At 41.4% G+C, this 21,880-nt stretch overlaps 1 protein-coding gene across 1 annotated transcript in view; it reads right to left on the reverse strand.

Moving 5' to 3' along the window:
* SLC6A1 (solute carrier family 6 member 1) overlaps positions 1 to 21,880 on the reverse strand; it is a 154,560-nt gene that overhangs the window by 52,767 nt on the left and 79,913 nt on the right. Inside the window, exon 2 of the mRNA XM_030205802.1 lies at positions 958 to 1,368. Coding sequence (XP_030061662.1) covers positions 958 to 1,195 — 238 coding nt within the window. The 5' untranslated portion in view covers positions 1,196 to 1,368. The remainder of the gene's footprint in view (positions 1 to 957; positions 1,369 to 21,880) is intronic.

The raw sequence follows: 21,880 nt of genomic DNA on the forward strand, positions 1-21,880 counted from the left end.
GTTAATGTCTCCCCCTAAAGTGATAGGAGTTCCCTCAAAGCTGGACAAATGATATGTTAAAGTAAGCAAAAGTTGTTGGGGGCTAAAATACTACAAAGCATTATAGGTTGCCAATCTAAAGTCACATGCACCAGGACATATCTGCCTTTGTCATCTGAAATTAATTTGTAAAGTATAGTTGATACCTTTCCTTACCAAAATAGCCACACCTACATTTTTTCAACAGCCTGGGCCTCAATGTTCAAGCAGTTAAATGGATTTCTTGCAAAAAATCCCCCACACTTGCCTTTTCCCTGTGAAATACTTGCAGATGTTTTGTTCTTTTAATTGGAGAAGAGACTCCTCTCACATTCCATGATACAAATTTCATGATCATATATAGTACTTGGACATTGACAAAGTCAATATAGCAATACATGCCAATTGAATGAATAATCATCCCAGGGGGCTATTCTACTAATTTCTACTAGTCCTGGGCCACATCTCAAAGTTTATTATCTCAACCTCCCACCCACCTCCTATTTTTGCATATCTATTCCTCTCCCATTTCCCCCACCAATCACCCATACCATAACCCCCTTCCCCCTAACCTCTATCAACTGTTTCTATTCTAAAGAAAGTTTTAAATTCTGAAATTGCTTTTGAGAATTTAATGCTTTCTTTAGAAAAGTAGCTTCTAAACCAGTTCTGGGGAACCACAGACCAATCAAGATTTCTGCATTGAATATACATGAGGTAAACTAGCATGCAACAGAGGCAGTAACTTAGGATCTAGCTCATGCATATTCATTGCAGATATCTTGAAATCCTGACTGACTGAGAGGCCACCCGGATAGGTTTGAGAACAACTGCTTTTGAAATCAACATTGATTTTAAAATAGTTGATAAAAGCAATTAAGACATGAAAGGATAGCAGCAATTAAAACATAAAAGGAAGAATCTTGAAAAAAAATGTACCTCCTCCATTTTTGCCACAAAGGTATGGAAATCGCCAGACATTCCCTAAACCTATGGCATAACCAACACAAGACATGAGAAAGTCGAATCTCCCCTTCCAGGTGTCCCTGTCTGTATCCTCTGGTCGTTTTTTCTGTACTTTTACGACCAATGTCTTCGGTTTGTCATTGGTGATGGATGCATCACTAAGTTCAGTGGATATCTGTCCATCTGCAATCTTTGTTCCATTTGTCGCCATATCTCTTGGTTTGGAATGAGAATGCCTGGTAGCCAGACGAGAGATTTCAGCACCAGTCCACGTGGACAGCAGCTTCGCGGTTCTTCGTTCCCAAGTAGGGATTCAAAGTTTAAGAGAAAATGGTACACCAATTACTGATCTGCCTTGAAATCCTCTGATCAGCTTATGCTAATCTGAAAAATATAATAGAAGAAGGAGCATTCAAACATCATTTAGAGGGAAGACCAACATATATTTAAGCTATAATATTTAGGAGCCTATTTACTATCCGGCTGATATTCAGAGCTATTTAAACAGGCAAGAGAGGCTCTGACCTGATTAAATCACAGTGAGCCACCTAACCACCGATATTCAGTGGCACAAAACTGGACAGTGCCACTGAATATCATCTCTGACAACTCATGTTAAAAGTGGGCAGGCCAATGGGGCAGTACAAGGGGCAGCACTGGGGTGGAGCCAGAGGTTATGCAGATGCCAGCAATATTCAGTGTTGGGACTCACATAGCTAAGTGGGTGAATTTAGGAAAACTGTCCTGAATTCACCCACTGAGCTATGCGGGCCCCAGAACAGCCCCAGCCGAGACCCATATAACATTTTTAAATATTCTCCCCTTGAGCTCCCTGAACCCCTTCCTCCTTCCCTCTCCCTCCCCCAGCTTGCTTGCATTCTTAACCCCCAACACCCTGAAGATCCTCCTACTCCCCACCCCCTGTACCATCTAGATAGCCCCCCCAGGTCTACCTGTAGCCCTGAAGGTCCTGTGGGGGGCAATGGGGGCGGAAGCGAACACACCAGCCATTTGCAGATGGCAGCTGCAAAGGGCAGGAGAGAGTGGACTTTGCTCCTGCCCCCATCACCTCTCCACTGGAGGGTTGGGGGCTGGGGGATATTCAGGGGGATTGGGGGGTTAAGAATGCTGGTGGGCTAGAGGAGGGGGAAGGAGAGGAAGGATGTGGGCTGCTTCCTGGGCTCTTATGCCTTATGCAGGTCACAGCTGAATATTGGCTGGGACACTATTATACTCCAGCAGCTAATGCAGCACCATTTAGTCCAGGATAATCAGTGCTGGGGACCCACTCATGACCTGGCATTGAATATCTAGGGCTAATTTATCCAGACACAGTCAGCATTTAAAAACACACTAACTACTGCTGGCTGAATATCTCTACTTATGCTTCTGTAGGGATCTGATTTTACAGAAGGCCATCTATGTGAATACTTCAAAAAAGGCACATCTTTTACAAAATAGGCACTTATCAGGCTTATTTTCGAAGGAGAAGGGCGCCCATCTTTCGACACAAATCGGGAGATGGGTGTCCTTCTGTCAGGGTCACCCAAATCAGCATAATCGAAAGCTGATTTTGGGTGTCCCCCAACTGCTTCCCATCGCGGTGATGACCAAAGTTCCCGGGGGCGTGTCAGAGGCGTAGCAAAGGTGGGACTGGGGCGTGCCTAACAGATGGGCATCCTCAAGCGATAATGGAAAAAAGAAGGGCATCCCTGACGAATACTAGGCCGACTTTACTTGGTCCTTTTTTTTTTATGACCAAGCCACAAAAATGTGCCCTAAATGACCACCGGAGGGAATCAGGGATGACCTCCCCTGACTCCCCCAGTGGTCACTACCACCTCCCACCCCGAAAAAACAACTTAAATTTTTTTTTTAGAGTATGGGTGTAGGACCTCCTTTGCTATGCCTCTGTCCATGTGATGGCAGTTGAGGATGTCCTTTGTTATTTATTTATTTAGATTTTGTTCACACCTTTTTCAGTAGTAGCTCAAGGTGAGTTACATTCAGGTACACTGGATATTTCTATGCCTCTGTCCCTCTGACAGCAGTTGATGTGGATGTTTGTGAGAAGGACATCCATGCCTGGATGTTTCTGTGAGAAGGATGTCTATGCCTGCTATGCCTCTGACATCACCTTTATTTATTTGGATTTTGGATTACAAGTAGCAGCAGTGGGATTTGAACTGGCCACCTCTGGATTGCAAGACCAGTGCTCTAACCACTAGGCCACTCCTCCACTCCACTCCCTTGAAATTTGGCCATCCCTGTGGGGGGGGGGGGGCAGTATACAGGTCCCTGGGGGGGAGGTATGTGTGTGTCAGTAGAGGCATAATGAAGGCGTGGACATCCTTCTTTCAAACATTTTGGACGTCATCAACTGCTCCCCCCCCCCCCCCCACAGGGATGGCCAAATTTCAAGGAAGTGGAGTGGAGTGGAGGAGGCCTACTGGTTAGAGCACTGGTCTTGCAATCCAGAGGTGGCTAGTTCAAATCCCAGTGTTGCTACTTGTGATCCAAAATCCAAATAAATAAATAAAGGGGGTGTCAGAGGTATAGCAGGCATGGACATCCTTCTCACAGAAACATCCACATTTTGGACATCCTTAACTGCCATCGCAGGGACGGAGGCATAGCAAAGGACGTCCTTCACCCATACTCTAAAAAAAAAAGACAAAAGTTTTTTAAGTTGTTTTTTTTGGGGGGGTGGGAGGTGGTTAGTGACCACTGCATGCCTTTTTACATTCAGTTAGTGCATCAGTTAGTCCACTGCAGTGCCCCCTAGGGTGCCCGGTTGGTGTCCTGGCATGTCAGGGGGATCAGTGCACTATGAATTCTGGCTCCTCCCACGACCAAATGAGTTGGATTTGGTCGTTTTTGAGATGGGCGTCTTCGGTTTCCATTATGGCCGAAAACTGGGGACGACCATCTCTAAGGTCGAACTAAATGTTGAGATTTGGGCGTCCCCGACCGTATTATCGAAATGAAAGATGGATGCCAGTCTTGTTTCGATAATACGGGTTTCCACGCCCCTTCACGGGGATGTCCTGCGAGGACGCCTTCAGGAAAACTTGGGTGCCCCGTTCGATTATGCCCCTCCATGTGTCTTAATAAACTAACTAGCTCCAATTATATGCAAAGGCCGATGCACACATCTCCATCTACTTCAAAGTTGGTGTAAATGTGTGCATAGGTTCAAAGTGTGCTTTCACATAAATTGTAAAATATACAGGTGCATCACATCTCTACCTCTGCTCCACCCAAAGTATGTTCCCCGAGACACCTAGCTGTTGACTGTACATAAGTAGGCACACGCGTTTGATATTTTCCAAAGAAGGTCCAAGTCAGAATTGGGACATCCTGCTCATAATATCTTTCCCCCACCCCCTCAAAAAAAAATCCATCTCACAGCCATTTTTGAATAGGAAAAACATTGGGATTTCCAGTTTGAAGATATGTGAGAAGGATGTTCTTGCATTGAAAACGTCCAAAAAGAACAACCATTAAAAAAAATGAAATGTCCAAAATATTAACTAAAAAAAAACCAAGTACAAAAATGTCTGTTTGGCATCATTTGTACAAAAATGGCCACACAGATGTTCCTGCAGAGCAGAGGGATATCCTAGTGGTCAGTGCAGTGGACTTTAAACAACAGAACCCAGGTACAAATCCTACCTTAATTCCTTAATATATTATTGAGAGCCCTCCAGGAACAGATAAAAACCTACCCTACCTAAAGGTACACCACTACAGTAGCAATCATGCTTGCAGGTGTCTTATAAATTTAGGTACAGTAGGTATTTCCATATTTATACAGAAATAAGAGTTAACGTAATGCTTGAAACTGTCATAGAGCCTGGTATCCACTTTCGCTTCTTAGGGAATTGGAGAGCGTCAGTAACCACTGGAAGATTAAGGAGGAGTCATGCCTTCATCCTTCCAGTTGTCAGCTGCTCAATCAGGGCACCTTGTTGTACCCTTGATGTGATTGAAACAGGTCTAGCTAAAAACATCCATCTTTTCTGCCTTGGACTTTTCTTCCCATTCCATTATTGCTGAATGATGTCCTAATTTTGGGCCTACTCTTGTCCCACCCAAAACATGCCCACAATATACTATCTTGCTATTTTGAATGAACTCCAGTGTAAAACATCCAAATTTTACCTTTCAAAAATTGTGATTTGTATGGACTTTTTGGGACCATTTTAAGATGCCCATCTGCTTCGAAAATAAGTGGCAATTTATTTATTAGGATTTATTTACTGTCTTCTTGGAAGAATTCACTCAAGGCAGTATACAGTAAGAATAAATCAAACATAAACAACAGTCAATTATAGCATTAAAATATTCAAATAACAGCACAAAGTATGGCATAGTACACTACTTACATGTCAACACAGTACATAAAAGAACATTTTAATAAACAACGTAGGGTATAAGCAAAGAAGGAGCATATAGATAGGAAAGAGAGTAAAAGGAGTTAGAAAATAAAGTGACTAATTTAAAGAAAGTTGCACATGAGGTCAGAGAGATAATAAAATGTTGTCTCAGCTAGGGTAGAAGTAGATAAGGTTTTATGCAAGAATGAGATCACCCAACTGTATAAACATTCATTTCTATGAGCAAAACAAGCTTTACACATACAAAACCCTCTTTAAAATTGCCTCTAGGTATTTAGCATGTCTTTTAATGCATGTAGAGTGGGCCAGATCATCAGTTCATGTGGTGCATTCACTGTTGGCATGTGTTAATTTCTGCATCAAACATTTACCATTGTAATTGCTAACAGCATGGAATGGGCAGGGACTGCAATTTCTAGTTTATTTATTGTGATTTATCAATCACCTTTATGAAGATATTCTCCCAAGGTGCTTAAAAACAGGGGTTGATACTATGTGTTAACTGCTAACTCACAGATAATGCCTAACAATCAATGTCACTTCAAGAGGTATAATTAACTGCATTGCACTTTATCAGCTGAACTCTTAATGCTCAGTAACAAACATTACTCTAGTAACAGTAACATAGTAGATGATGGCAGAGAAAGACCTGTACGGTCCATCCAGTCTGCCCAACAAGATAAACTCATATGTGCTGCTGTATGTGTATACCTGACTTTGATTTGTATCTAAAACCAATCAAACGAATTAGGGGATAAACTAACAACCTACCGGAGTGCCATCAGGCAGGCAGCCGTCTATTGGATTAACAGTAAGTGAATGTGATTGATTCAGTATGTGGTTTAGTCATATATTTATAAAATTGATTTCAATGGCGACATTATATTGCAATGTTACAGATGAAAAGTGGTTCCTCCTGAGGAAGAGAATCGAAATGCAGTCCAGCATTGAGGAACCGTTCTGAGCAGGAGCAGTATTTCTGTCCTGAAGGTGGTTCGATATTGGTTCACCCATTGCCTACACTTGATTACAACGGAGTACACCCGGTGATGTGCTACTGAAATTGGCAGCGGATCCCAGTCTAGGCGTGGATGATAATTTTGCTTACAGACGCTGTATGGTGATACTAACTGAGAGACACCTGGGACTAACACCATGATTTGTGATCTAAGCATTGGCAGGCGTTAATAACGCTACAGCATACAAAGTTTGGAGATAGGTCATTTTGGTGTTTTTTACCAACAGCATTATACTGTATGAAATGATATGCCTATGTTAAGTTGAAGTATAAGCGTATGATTTGTAAATTCATGCTATTATGTTAATATTACATTGAATTTAAAGTGTTAGGTTATATGGGTGAATGGTGTATGAATGAGGTGAAGGTATGATTTTACAACATATTGGTCTTTGCTACTGTGTGAATTCACACAGAAGTAATAGAAGATGTAGTTGATAAAATAGAAGTAGTATTGGAGTTTTTGTAGTGAGTTTGATTTGTTTCTGCCATTTTCAGGGCACAGACCGTAGAAGTCTGCCCAGCACTAGCCCCGCCTCCCAACCACTAGCCCCGCCTCCCACCACCGGCTCTGCCATCCAATCTCGGCTAAGCTTCTCCATTCCTTCTGAACAGGGTTCCTTTATGTTTATCCCACACATTCCGTTACCGTTTTCATCTCCACTACCTCCCTTGGGAGGGCATTCCAAGTATCCACCACTCTCGCCGTGAAAAAATACTTCCTGACATTTTTCTTGAGTCTGCCCCCCTTCAATCTCATTTCATGCCCTCTAGTTCTACCGCCTTCCCATCTCCAGAAAAGGTTCGTTTGCGGATTAATACCTGTGCAGTTAATTAATGTTAACTGCACAGGTGTCCTTGCAAAAGTGTGGGGAAGTTTCCAGCATTTAGGGGCACTTTTACATGCCAATCCGGAACTACTTTAGAAGCCCGGTGGTACTTTCCACCCCCAACGCATGCCATTTCTGGTGCTACAAAATTTACAAAATTTCTAGTTTTGTAGCACCGGTGCTTACCCAGCGGTAATTGGGCAGTGCTGCATGCTGCCCAGTTACCACCAGATTAATGTGGGAGCCCTTACCGCCACCTCAATGCGTGGTGGTAAGTGCTCCCCCCTGAAATGGCCATACAGCAAGTGAGTCACTTACTGCGTGGTCATTTCTTTTCCAGCAAAAAAGACAGCCTTTTACCAGCTGTGGTACAAGGGGGCTTCAGTGCGCTTCAAAAATCATGCGCTGATGCTAGCACAGGCCCCCTTTCACGATGGCTTAGTGAAAGGATCCCATGGCTTGCTCCTAATTCACCATAATATTTGCAGTTATCATGCATTAATCCCCAGATTCTATATATGAGAGTAAATTCTATAAGTGGCACCTGCAAATCGGTGCTGAAATTTTTATACTTTTATACGCTGAGTGCTATGCTATAAAGGGTACATGTCCTTTATAGAACTGCACCTAACTTTAGGGGCCAGCAAGTATGTCTTCTAAAAGCAGGTGTAAATGCATGCGCCTAAATTAGGCACGGTTTGGCCAAATTCTGGACAACTTCTGGACTTCCCTATGAGGAAAGGCTAAAGCGGCTAGGGCTCTTCAGCTTGGAGAAAAGGCGGCTGAGGGGAGATATGATAGAGGTCTATAAAATAATGAGTGGAGTTGGGGTAGATGTGAAGTGTCTGTTCATGCTTTCCAAAAATACTAGGACTAGGGGGCATGCGATGAAGCTACAATGTAGTAAATTTAAAACGAATCGGAGAAAATTTTTCTTCACTGAACGTGTAATTAAACTCTGGAATTTGTTGCCAGAGAATGTTAATTGGTACTAATTAGAATTTGTGTGTGCATCTGGCTATGCGCTATTCTGTATTGCTTGGCGCCCAAATCCCATTGCGTGCTACTTCAAAGGGGGTGTGGCCTTGGGAGGGGCATAGGTGTGTCAGGGGCACTCTGAAAAATTGTGCGTATTGTTACAGAAAAATGGGTTTCTGCACGCAACTTAGATGCCAGCATTTATATCAGGTTTCAGGGGTTATAAGCATGGCGCCCAAAGTTAGGATGTGGGAATCGGCACTAAGCACGATTCTATAAAGGACATACTTAGTGCTAACTTTTTATGGTGCCCAGTTTTGAATACTTTTTATAGAATCTGGCCCTAAGGGCAAAATCTTAGCACACCTTTGTAAATAGGACCCTTATGAAATTACATTACATAGCATTTAGAGCTCAAAGTCACACTGATATATGCAGCCAGCTAGAGTGTGTTTAACAGTGGAAAAAGTCCTAATAAACCAATCTGAATGGCTTCATGGGAATCTGGTGCCTTAGCTGACTAAGAAGTATTCCCTACAAAGGAAGATGCGGTCCAAGGAGTAGGGAAGGGACACGGGGCAGTCAATCCAGGCTGAGTAGATAAAATGTTTATTGCCAGTGACCAGCTATCTTTGCTAAATCGTCAAGTGACACTTCAAAAAGCAAAGCACCAAGAATATTGCTTAAAGCGCGGTCTTTTGAGGTGTCATTGGACAATTTAGCAAAGGTAGCTTTCCAGCTACAAGATTGCACAACTGAAAATATATCCCGAGTTTCAGGGCCCCCTCCCTCCGAGTTTCAGGGTCCCCCCCTCTGTCCGAGTTTCAGGCTCCCTCCCTCCCAGTTCCAGGGTCGTCGTCCCTCCCTTCCTCCCTCCCTCCATTCCAGTTCCAGGCCCCCTCCCTACGAAGTTTAAAAGTCATCTTGACTTACCTCGTTGGGGTTATGGCAGCCGCCAGCAGTGGTAAAAGGCGTGCATGCTCGGCCCTTTTCTCTCTCTCAGCTGTGGTCCCGCCCTCATTTCCTGTTTCCGCAAGGGCGGGACTACAGCTGAGAGAGAGAAAAGGGCCGAGGCTGCAAGCTTTTTACCGCTGCTTGTGGCCGCCGTAACCCTGACTTGGTATGTGAAGATGACTTTTAAACATCGGAGGGAAGGGGCCTGGAACTGGAAGGGAAGGACGACGACACCCTCATGTTTGACGTTCCGTTGCTTTGCCTGGCAACTATGCTGCGTCCCCTTCCCTCTCAGTATTCAGCCCTCGACATCATAACGTTATGACGCGAGGGCAGGACAGTGAGACAGATGGTTACAGGCAGTATGAACCCCATGAACCGCACGGACCCTACAAACTTTTCAGTGCCACAGGAGTCAGCTTCAGAACGTTGGAGGTAGAAATTATTATATAGGATGTTCTACATACTGTATAAAAGCAGCCACTTAGGCAGCAAAGCTCTTAAAGGTTCTCTCTTTACATTTTAAAGGACATTTTAAATATCAAAGGGATAGGCAAAGTGCCACAGATAGCGTGCAAAAGCTGATGGGTAAATTCTTTTAAAATGTATGTACTCACATGAAAAAAAATTAAATAAACATACATAATTCAGACTGCCCAAACTATACCCAGAACATATCCCCTTAGCATCTTTGCATCCTGTGGTATCTAAACATGTAAATAGCAATGTTGTATAACTAGCATTTTCACATGTATGCAATTTGTACCTGTAAATCCTGACATTTACACATGTAGATGCTGTGCAACTCTTTTAAAATGCCCTTCATAGATCAAAGACAAAATTATGAACAATGCAAATAATTTAGATCCTTGAGACATGTAGATGCATTCCGCCTTTGTCTTGTTTTCAATGGAGAGTTGCCCATGTAATCAATTGGTTTTGCTTGGATTACCAACAAAGCATCATTCTGTACTGTGATCTTAAAGGATCATTATCATGTTTTGATTTTCCACTGTATGGTTTTACTGCTTTATGTACATAATTCATAAATGCAAAATGCTACCAATTCAAAATGCTATCTCATATCTGTTTATGAGTCATTTCCTAGATGTGCAGATGCTCTTGGATACCCACATGACAGATGCCGACAGTTTTTCTGAATAGGTGTTATACTGTCAACATCAATATTTTCTACTCTTTGATTTATGGAGCACCTAGCAATGCTAGGAGCTCTCTCTGTGACAGAAATCTATTAATTTTGTTATCCTTTCCAGATCTTCAATTTTTAGGAATCAAGTATTAAATAAAAAATGGACACATCATACAATTTTCTTCTGAATATGCCAAGCAATTTGGCAAATTGGCAAATTGACTTATACAACCAAGCGAATTGTATAAGTCAATTGGCAAATTGACCAAAACATTTGTGTTCTGAGTTTGTTTAAAATTCCTGCCCCTTTTTGGCTGTGTAAGTTGATAAAATGGGGCAGGATTAGAGGCATGCCGGATTTGGTTCCAAACGTTATCCAGTGAATGGTGACATTCAACCAATATCCAGACAACTAGGGGTCCTTTTACTAAGGTACACTGAAAATGGCCTGTGGGAGTGTAGGTGTGTGTTTTGGGCACGCGTAGATCCATTATTCTGCGTGCCTGCAAAAAATGCCTTTTTTAAAATTTTTGCTGAAAATGGACGTGTGGCAAAATCAAAATTGGCATGCATCTATTTTGGGTCTGAGACCTTACCGCCAGCCATTGACCTAACGGTAAGGACTCAGTAACTGGGCGGTAATGACCTACACGCATCAAATGACACTTGGTGAACATCTGATAAGCACGTCCGAAAATAACAATTATTTTTCAGACGTGCATATCAGACAAGAGCCACGGGGTAACTCCATTTTGGCGCATGTTAGGCACGCATAGACGCTTACGCTGCTTAGTAAAAGGGCCCCTTATTTATTTAAGTGTGCATCCAGCAATAGCAGCCCTAACTTTATACAGACAAGTTATTCAACTAAAGTTAGGGGCAAATATTCAGTAGTCAGCTTATACAGATGTCTTCACTGAATATAAGCATAAAAAGGTACAGACAACTTATCCACATAGCTTTATGTATTTTGCCATCAAACTGGAAATGTATTACCTTCAGTGTTTTCACTCTTCCTTAATGAGTATTTTATGCAAAGCACCAGGAAAGCCTTGAATATATTAGCAACTTTCTATATGTGGTATCTGTGACAATGTGAGTTGATGCCCTGAACTTTTAAACAGACAGACAGAATACATTTTAAAGGCAGCAAAAATCTTTATTGCCCCATCCCATTTGGGTTTGATTACCAACTGATAGAACAGTTCTCACTGTACAAAATCCAGGATCTCCCTACTTCTAGGTGACCCTGCAACATGGATGTCACAATCAACATCTGGCATATTAAAATCACCTATTAGTAGCAGGTCCACTTTCATCGCTATATTTTGAATGTCTTCAATTAAATCTCTGTCTACTTCCTCTGCCTGTGAAAGAGGCCTATAAATCACATCAATTTAAATACTAATTGATTGATTTAAAATGTTATATACTCTCTCCTTGACATTTAACAAAATATCAATCAAAATAGTGTATACAGAACAAACAAAAAAACAGATCAGAAAATTAAAGAGAACAAATATCCAAGGCTTTCCTAAATCATAAGAGCAAGACCTCCACCTTCGCTGTATCTGGCAAAACATTGCATTCCAAGAGGGCTCTCACTCAAAAGATTCTTTCCATATTTCCTTTGTTTATAGTGGAGTCCATTCACGTTCCTTATACACCAGAAGCGTAGCCAGACCTCAGATTTTGGATGGGCCACTGGGCAAACTGGGTGTGCACATGTAGCTCTACATCCCCCCGGCCCTCGACGCCAACAAAAACATTAAATACCTGGGATCCCCAAGCCCCAACAGCTGCAGAGGTCCTCTGGAGGCAAGAACAGCTCTCACTTCTTTTTCCTCCAGCCGGCGATGTTAAGCATATGCTGCTGCTGCTGCCCTGCCCCACCTCCTCATACATACTTCATTTTCACGCATGAGTAAAATCTGAGCATGTGCAGCACAGAGAGGCCAGCATGACAGCAGCGCATACACAGTGCTGCCGGCTGGAGCAAGTAGGAAAGGGAGCTGCTCTTGCCTCTGGAGGACCTCTGCAGCTGGTGGGGCTTGAAGATCCCAACCCAGCTATAACAAGGGTGCTAGAATTTTGGGTGGGCCTGAGTCCAACTGCCTCTTCAGAAGCAACAGTATCAGCGGCATTAGAATGTTTCCCCTGTATCTAAACAACCACAAAGCGTGTGCCTGCCTGTATACCTCTCTATGGGGCCCTGTGGTAAAAGGAGCCCTGAGCTAGCGGCAGCGGCCATTTTTGCCTTGCGCCAGGGCCTCTTTTACCACAGTGGGTGAAAATAATTAAAAATAAAATGGCTGTGCAGTAAGTTTACACTCGCAGTGCGGCCATTTCTGGGAGAGCACTTCCTGATTCCCACTAAGGTGTCAGTAAGGGCTCCTGTGCTTACCCAGTGGTAACCGGGCAGCGCACAACGCTGCCTGATTACCGCTGGGTAACACCCTGTGGAAATATTTTTCAATATTTTTGCTAGCACCAGAAATGGCATAAGCTGGGGGTGGAACTACTGCTGGCATACACGTTGGGCCGATGGTAGCTTCCGGGTTGTTGCGTGGCAACCCTTTTGAAAAAGGTCCCCATGTCCCTCAGCCTCTGTGCTGCCTTTGTTACACCTTATCAGTTTTAAAATAAATACATCTTTTTCAGCTGTCTCATACTGTGCCAGAGTCTCTAAACAAGTTTTCATTCATTTTTTTCTGTTCTCTGCACTTTCACTCTCTTCTCTCAACAGCTGTGAGGCACAGCACTCTCTCTGCTTTACAGCTCTTCTCTTATACAGCTTTATCTCTAACTAGCAGTCCAATACTGAACCCATCCATCCTGGCAGCCCACAAAGGCAAAAAGTACCATTTAATCCTTTGGGTTACAATATACTTACAGAAAATTTTCATTTCAGTTTTCTGCATGGGTTTCCATTTAGTTCGTTAATATTTATGTTCAACAGATTGTTTGTCCAGTACTTTTTTATGTTATCTATTTTTCTGGTATAATCCTTATCAAGAATTGAAGAATATTAAATATCTTCAGATGTACCAATCCGTTTGTGTATTATGTGCTGTACTTGCAAATATAAACATCTCTTGATTCATGGAAGAAATACATTTCAGTATTTCTTTTGTATGTCAAAATTCTATAATTTATTGTCTCTTTGATTTCAGTTATATATCAAATATATTTTACTGTCAGCACAATCAAGGCACAAGCTAACCAATTGGTCACATTCCAAATTGCATAAAAAAATATAATTAGATATAAATGACAATATTTTCCAAGAAATGTCTCCCCCACTCTCCCCACCCCTTCTTCCCCTTTGGTAAATCCAGATACTGTCATAAAGCTGCAACATAATGTCACACTGCATCAATTAAATGGTCAACATATTAAGAAACGCAGAAGTACTCTGGATGGATAGATCTGTAAATACATGGTCGAAATAGTAACAAACATTTTCTAGCTTTCACACCACCCTCCTCCACAGTTAGATGCTCCATAGTAAGTAGTTCATGCATACGATTCTTCCATTGTGTCAATATAGGCAGAGTTGGATGAATCCATTGCAACAAGATACAGCGCTTGGCCATCAGGGCTGCTTTACACAGAAAAAGTACAATTCTACATGTGCCTTTAACAACACCAGTGATATCTTCCAAAATACACATTTGTGGTGTAGCTTCCCAATGTTGCCGATAAATTGTACTCAAATAGGTCCAGAGTCTGGTCCAGAAGTCGTTGATAGATGGGCAATCCCACACAACATGACGATAGGTGGTGTCAGAATGTCCACGTTTCAAACAGGCTGCCCTGGATGGGTGTATATACAGACATAACAGAAACTTATAATGCAATTCTTCTAGTTGTATACTGCCCATCAATATTAGTCCCTCTTTCAAACTCAAAAGCAAACGTTCCAGTGTATATTCACCAAAATCTCATGTCCAATGAGTTAACATTCTAGTCAACGGAGTATGCTCCGTGACTTTCTTTACTGTAACATAATAGCGGCTGGTGAGACCCTTGTGAACCGATGGTAATGGCCAAATATCATCACAGTCTGATTCAGTAAAATCTATTGGATTGATGCATAATAAACCTTGTATATAATGTTGCAATTGTGAATAAGGATACCAATCAGTCTCCTTCAATTGATACTCCCTTCGCTTTTTGATCACAGGACACCATCTGCAGTTCATATTCATCTAAGACATATTGCAACAAGAATATTCCCAGAGTCTGCCATTAAGGAAAGTTTCCAACTACAATCTTGGTTGAAAATCCACATTACCCCAAATGGGCAAAAACTTGTAAGAGCCACTAACAAATCATCTGCAAGTAAAGCTACCTTTAATTCTGCTGCACCCATTTTAATGTCACTGATTTGTGGATCTCCAAAACTGGTTCCATACACAATATAAACAACATAGAGGAAAGGGGGCAACCCTGCTGAGTGCCCCTATATATTGAGAATCTCTGAGATAAAAGGCTATCCACCAGAAACTGGGCCCAGGGGTCAACATAAAGAAGCTGTATCATTGATAATATAGGGCCCTGCAAGCCAAAGGCTTGTAAAACCCCCCAGAGATGTGTCAAAAGCGTCATAAATTACTGCTTTTCTGCCCTTTACAAAACCAGCCTGGGGAGCCCCCACCAAACGCAAGATGATCTGCAGCAGGCAAGAAGTCAGAAGCTTCATGTACAGCTTAACGTCCATATTTAATTATGAAATAGGGTGGTAAGATGCAGCCAACAAAGGGTCCCGGGTTGGCTTCAATATGGGCAAAATCGTGGCTCCTCGCATGGTATCTGGTAAAGACCCTGTCCTCAAGTCTTCCTCATATACCACACATAATGTAGAGTAATGTGTTGTTCCAAAATCTGATGAAATTCTAAGGGATGTCCATCGGGGCCTGGGATCTTTAATGTTGCTGAAGCTCTAATTGTGTTTGTAACTTCCCCAGCTGAAAGAGGAGTGCTCAATACATCTAAATCCTCCTGAGTCAGCTGGGGAATCAGTAAAGCTTGAAAAAAATCCTTGAGTTCTGGCAGGGGAACCCCTTGATTTGCATAGCTATGTTTAATCATCTTACAAATAAACGCATTATCTGAAATGAAATCCCCATTAGAATCTTTAATCAGAGGAATGAATCAGGGATCCTCCTTCCTGTCTAACCAGTAGAGCAAGACAAGTACCCATTCAATTCCCATATTTAAAAAATCTCTGTCTCCCATATTTCATGCTGATCTGTGTATGTTGGTAGAGTAACTTATTCAGCTTACGCTGAATATTTAAATATTGTTCTCGGGCATCTCTGGTCAGATTTCTAGCCAAATGCATTTGTGCATCTCTAAGATGAGCATGCAAAAGGAGGATTATGTATCTTTTTTTCCTATATGAAAGATAGGATATAATCTCCCCTCACATGACCGCTTTCCCAGACTCCCAGAAAAAACCTGGGTTAGCTACATGCTGCTGATTCATAACTCCATACTCCTCCCATTTAGCAATTATATACTTCTGAAAAAGTGAGTCTGCCTTCCAATGATAGGGCATGCACCACAATGATGAGCATTCCTTCCTTGCTAAAGTAAGCTCTAATAATACCAGAGCGGGATCCGAGATGCCTCAATGTTCTATCTCCACTTTTTACACATCAGAAAACAGCTGCTCTGAAATCAGTATATAGTCTAACCTGCTTTCACACAAATGAACTCTTGAAATGTGGGTGAAACCCAATTCCCCCGGATGTAACGTCCTCCAAATGTCTAGCAAGTTTAAACTCGGTATAATATATCACCTTCCCATCAGTGTAAGTGCTATTGTCTTCCTTCCGCAGATGCTACTGCATTAAAATCACCCCACAGCAGAATAGGGTATGGAGGGAGATCAAGCAGCACCCTTAACAGTGATGGATAAAATGTGTGCTTGTATATGGTAGGGCCATATAATGAAACGAAAATGCTGGGATTACCATACATTGAACAATGCAATACCACCCATCTACCCTGCATATCGTGGTAATAGCAGTGTTCTATAAAGGGCATTGATTTATTTATTAGTATAGCTGTACCCACCTGCCTATGAACTGGAGCTGTAGAGCAATAACAATGTCCCACACATTCCCTACATAGCTTAACATGTTCAAGTCCACTCAAATGAGTTTCTTGTAGAAATACAGCTCCCGCATGTTGATGACGTAACTCCCCGAGAATTGTTTTGCGTTCTATGGGGGAATTAACTCCACAAATATTCTAGGTCACTGCATTAAGGGTTGTCATTGTAATGGTATAGTGTTGCATACTTAAGTGCAGGGGCAAAGAGAGCTATATGCATTATAATTAGGCAAGATCGTAAGAATACAAATTAAAGTGGACATGGCTAGTATCTGAAAATTCCAATTTCTATCATAACTGTCATGTTGAACTCCTCTCATCCTAATCTTCCACTCCAAGCCAACTGTCCCTACCCCCTCTCCATTCACACACTCAAAACATCATAAATATCAGATAGTCGATCCCACATTCTAAGTTTCATCAGAGATACATCCAAACCCCGCTCAGAGTATTTGAAATCAACCTGAGCATAGTAAAGCTAAATAATATCTTTGATCAAATGCTAAAGTCAAAGAATTGTCATGATATCCAAAGACTGCCACAAGGAGGAACATCCACTGCCTTAATTTCTTATGCTAAATATGCATCCAAAGTTCTTTCCAATGTCTGTTTATCTTATCTACTGTAGTTTCTTGTAGCTGTTGAGTATGTCATTTATCCCTCTGGAAAATTAAAAGCTATATTCACAGCTGAAATGATTACCCGTAAGACTATCCAACCTACCTCAAAGTTTGGGAAGCCCTCAGATGGTTGCTTTGTGTTCAGCTGATACAGGGTAAATGGTACTTCTTCATCCTCCTCCTGCTCTACAGCTCATTGTTGGTCCAACTTCATCAGGTTCTTACTGAATTGAACATAACACACTATGGCCATATCTTCATCCATACTCACTTCAAAGTTGACCTTCATTTCCTCCCAGGTCCTGGTGATATTGGCAAAGGCATTCATGATGTACTTTCACCAGAACTCCCCAATCAGACTTATCTTCCAGCTTGCTTCCTTTTCTAAGGTGGATAAAAGGTTTGCCACATATAATAAGCCTTAAATATGGATATCACTCCATGATCTATGGGTTGCATCACTGCTGTTGTACTTTAACAGAGTGAATCAACACTCAAGTTGTCACCTGGATCTTCTAAGTTGACAAGGCAGCATGGGGCCATTATCTGTTTGATTCTAGCATTAAAAACAATCATGAACCACGCTTGAAAAATTCTGATAGACACCCAGGATTTGTTATTTGATCTGCAAATCAATGAAAAATTCAGATTTGTGTAACCCATAATGGCCATTGAATTTTCAGAAAGATATAAGTATTTTATAAGCTGCTACTGAAGCTGATGCCAGATGTGGTAGGTAAGGTAACATTTATTTTCTATTTTTCTGTCATCTCCACTTTCCCCCTTTTTTTGTCCTTTTCTTTCCTATGTTCTGTAAATTTGAATTGTAAACTGTTTTTTTTTTAACCACATTGATTGTCAATTGCCACAATGCCTATGGATAGCAATATATAAAGTCTTGCAATAAACATAAACAGTTGGGAGCAACAATTGAAAATCACCCACACTATTACTTCCAAGGAGAATTGTCAAATGATCTTTGACAGCTTAAATCCAGAGACAGACTTTTCTTCTAGGCAATAAAGCTTTTGTCAGGCATTTAATTCTGGAAAGGATCATCTTGTCAACATCAAAATTTGTTCTGGCTTGCATATCTCTTCTATGGTAATTTTCTCCAAATGTGCAGAGAATCATCTTAAAAGGCATTTCTGTAGGTTAAACAATGTTTTATTTCCAGGAATAAGCTTTTTATGAAATGACTGTATATGTGCATAAATTAATCTGGGAAATGTGTGTGCAAAGAACAGGTATAAATATATGAACATAAATTCCTTTAGTTAATTTTCAAAGTTGAAGTAGGTACATATGTATGTTCTCAAAATTTTGCCAGTGCCCAAGCAAGAAAAAGTATGCATAGAGTACACACAGACAGTCACACCTTCTTTTAAGCATAACTTTTATTACAAACTAATGATTATGACAATTAAAAAATAATCTGTTACAATATATGGTTTAAAGTGAATCACTGTGCTTTCCTCAAATCTTAGGAAGCTAGACTGTGCTCCCCCTAAAATGAAATAGAATGTATTACCCTCCTGATTTTCTCATTTCTTCAAAATACTAATATACTTCAAAGGAAATGTGGTTTATAATAGAAAACAGCTTTGTTGATTGCTATCTGATATCTCTAGATATAAAAGGCATCACCAACATTCTAAATGAAGCCTCCAGCCAGAAGTGTGAAGGGGGAGAGATATCCAGTTTCCCCATGAGTGTCTGCCCCGCCCTCGCTCTCTCTGTAACACAAACAGTGAAGGAAAACACAGCAAAGCACAAAATCAAATCGCTCTCTCTTTAACAGTGAAGGACTCAGAGGGGGGAGGGGAGAGAGGGCAGAAGCCCTCACTATCTCTGTAACACAAACACAGCACAGCAGGAAACTTAACACTGAAGGACTCGACTCCGAGGGGGGAGGGGACAGAGAGGACAGACAGCACAGGGAAAGGGAGAGAGGGCAGAGGGCAGGGACTCCCACATGCACACAGAAGAAAACCTTGCTAGCCCCCATTTCATTTGCATCAGAAACGGGGCTTTTTTACTAGTATCATAATAACTAGAAAAATATGTAGCATGGTACATAAACATACATCAACATTTAACAATATATTTCAATGTGCTGCAGAATACAACTGGCCAACCTAGTAGCTCAGTGGCTGAAGCGCTGCGTACGACTGCTAGCGCTATAGAAATGATTTGTAGTAGTAGTATTGTACAGTGATGTGTGGAAAGCATGACTTCTTTGCCAAGGCCAGTTACAGCTGAGGATGCTGCACAGGCAATGTGCACAATCCTGAGGAAGCAGAATCTCTGCCATTGCTCAACTGTGCCATCTAGTGGCTGTAGACTGTGTGACTATATTCCAGGTTTCATTTTGGTATATATTCTGTGGCTAAAGTACACTATACTACAATGACTGGGCTATGTGGGGGTTTACAAAATAGGGGGTAAACCCAGACAGTTGTAAATAACAATTCATTGTACTACAGCCAAGGCAGGATGAAGGTAGAGGCAAACTAGGTACATGCCTTAGGACCCAAATATTTTGGAGGGTCCTCTCAAACGTTCTTATTCAATAGATGCTACGATGCATTTTTGATCTTGGGCAAGTCACTTAACCCTACATTGACTCAGATGCAAACTTAGGGGTCCTTTTACTAAGGTGCATTACTGATTAATGTGTGCTAAATTCCTATACCCCATAAGAATATAACAGGCAGCATGGCATATAGCACATGTTAATCATTAGCACACCTTAGTAAAAGGGCCCCTTAAATTTTAAGCCCTCCATGGATAGAAAAAACCCTACTATACCAGAATATAATTCTTCTTGAGTGACTACTGAAAAAGATGTGAACTAAATGCAAACTCCCTTCCCTATGTCATGTTTCAACGTTCAAGGTTATCTTTATTTGATATACAATTATTTGATATTTATAATCTTATTTATTTATTTATTTATTACATTTGTATCCCACATTTTCCCGCAATGGAATAGGCTCGATGTGGCTTACAGGTTCCGAAGAGGAGAGTACCAACTCCAGGAATATATCCAGAGTGGAAAATAGAGTAACAGTAGGTGCAAGGAAGCTGATAAGGTTCCGGAAACGAGAATACAACTCTGGGACGAATATATAGTAGCATACAGAGAGAAGTAATCCCAATGAGGCTGATAAGTCTCCGGGGATGGGACTACAGCTTCTAGTGAGCAATACAGAGTAGGATAAGGGTAGAAGTACACTTAATTATAACTGGAGTGGTAAAATTCGTACAGTTTGAAGTAATAGGATTATGTGGAAGGGGTATTGTTCATTTCTCAGATCGAAAGATGTGATGCATTGTTCCATAATTAGTTTGGGTCTGCTGGGTAGGCTTTCCGAAAGAGATGAGTCTTGAGGTCTTTTCGAAATTTTAGATGGGTGTTCACAGTTCTAATGTTTCTAGGTAAAGTGTTCCAGAGCTGGGTGCAAATGTTGGAAAAGCTGGATGCATATGTTGATTTGTATTTTAGTCCTTTACAGTTTGGGTAATGCAAGTTTAGAAACGTTCTTGATGATTCGATGATGTTTCTAGTTGGTAAGTCGATAAGTTCAGTCATGTAGGTTGGGGCCAGACCAAGGATTATTTTGTGGACCAGAGTGCAAATTTTGAAGACTATTTGTTCCTTGATTGGTAGCCAGTGCAGTATTTCGCATAGGGGTTTAGCACTTTTGAATTTTGTCTTTCCGAAAATGAGTGTAGCTGCCGTGTTCTACACGGTCTGGAGTTTCCTTACGATCTGTTCTTTGCATCCTGCATATACGGCGTTGCAGTAGTCAACATGTGATAGTATCATTGTTTGAATTATGTTACGGAAAGTTTCCCTTGGGAAGAATTGTTTGATCCGTTTGAGTTTCCACATTGCATGGAACATTTTCTTCGTGATGGCAGAGGCTTGGCTGTCCAGGCTTAGGTTAGTGTCAATAGTAATTCCAAGGATCTTCAGTTTGTCCAATATTGGGAGAGTATGTTCCGTGGTTTTTATGGATGAAGGGAGGTTTGTTTTGTGGCGAAAATAAGGCAGTGAGTTTTTTCCTTGTTGAGTTTGAGTTTAATGCTGATGCCCAGGCAACCATTAAGCTTAAACTAGTCTTTAATGCAACAGTGATTTCTGTTGAATTAGAGTTGAACGGTATTGTAAATGGTGACATCATCCGCATACAGAAAAGGATTAAGATTATGCTTGTATAGTGCATGAGCAAGGGGGATCATCATCAGATTAAATAATATGGGTGAGAGAGGTAAACCCTGGGGTACTCTGCAATTGGTACTCCATGATGGTGATATGTTTCAGTTTGCTATTACTTGATAAGATCTCATGGTTAGGAAACCCTTGATCCATTTGAGTATATTGAGTATATTCCCTCCTATGCCTATCTTGTTGAGTATTCTTAATAGTATATAGTGTTCAACCTTATCGAATGCGCTTGACAAGTCAAATTGTTTTTACCTAAAGCAGTTTCCTTTTTGAACTTGGCTAGGAGAGTTACCAGGACGGTTTCCGTACTGTGGAGAGATCTGAAGCCCAACTGCGATTCATGAAGGATTGAGAAATTGTCAATGTATTCAGTAAGTTGTTTAGCTACAATGCTTTCCATCAGTTTGGTTGTAAGTGGGATGGATGCCACAGGTAGGTAGTTGGTGATATCATTAGTTTTCTTTTTGGTGTCTTTTGGTAATGGTGTGAGTAGTATATTACCTTTGTCTTTGGGGAATATGCCATGCTGGAACAAGAAGTTGAGGTGGGAGGTAAGTTCAGTGATGAATCGAGCGGGAGGTTTTCATTA

Source organism: Microcaecilia unicolor, chromosome 6 (assembly GCF_901765095.1).
Source record: "Microcaecilia unicolor chromosome 6, aMicUni1.1, whole genome shotgun sequence".
NCBI classification, from domain to species: domain Eukaryota; kingdom Metazoa; phylum Chordata; class Amphibia; order Gymnophiona; family Siphonopidae; genus Microcaecilia; species Microcaecilia unicolor.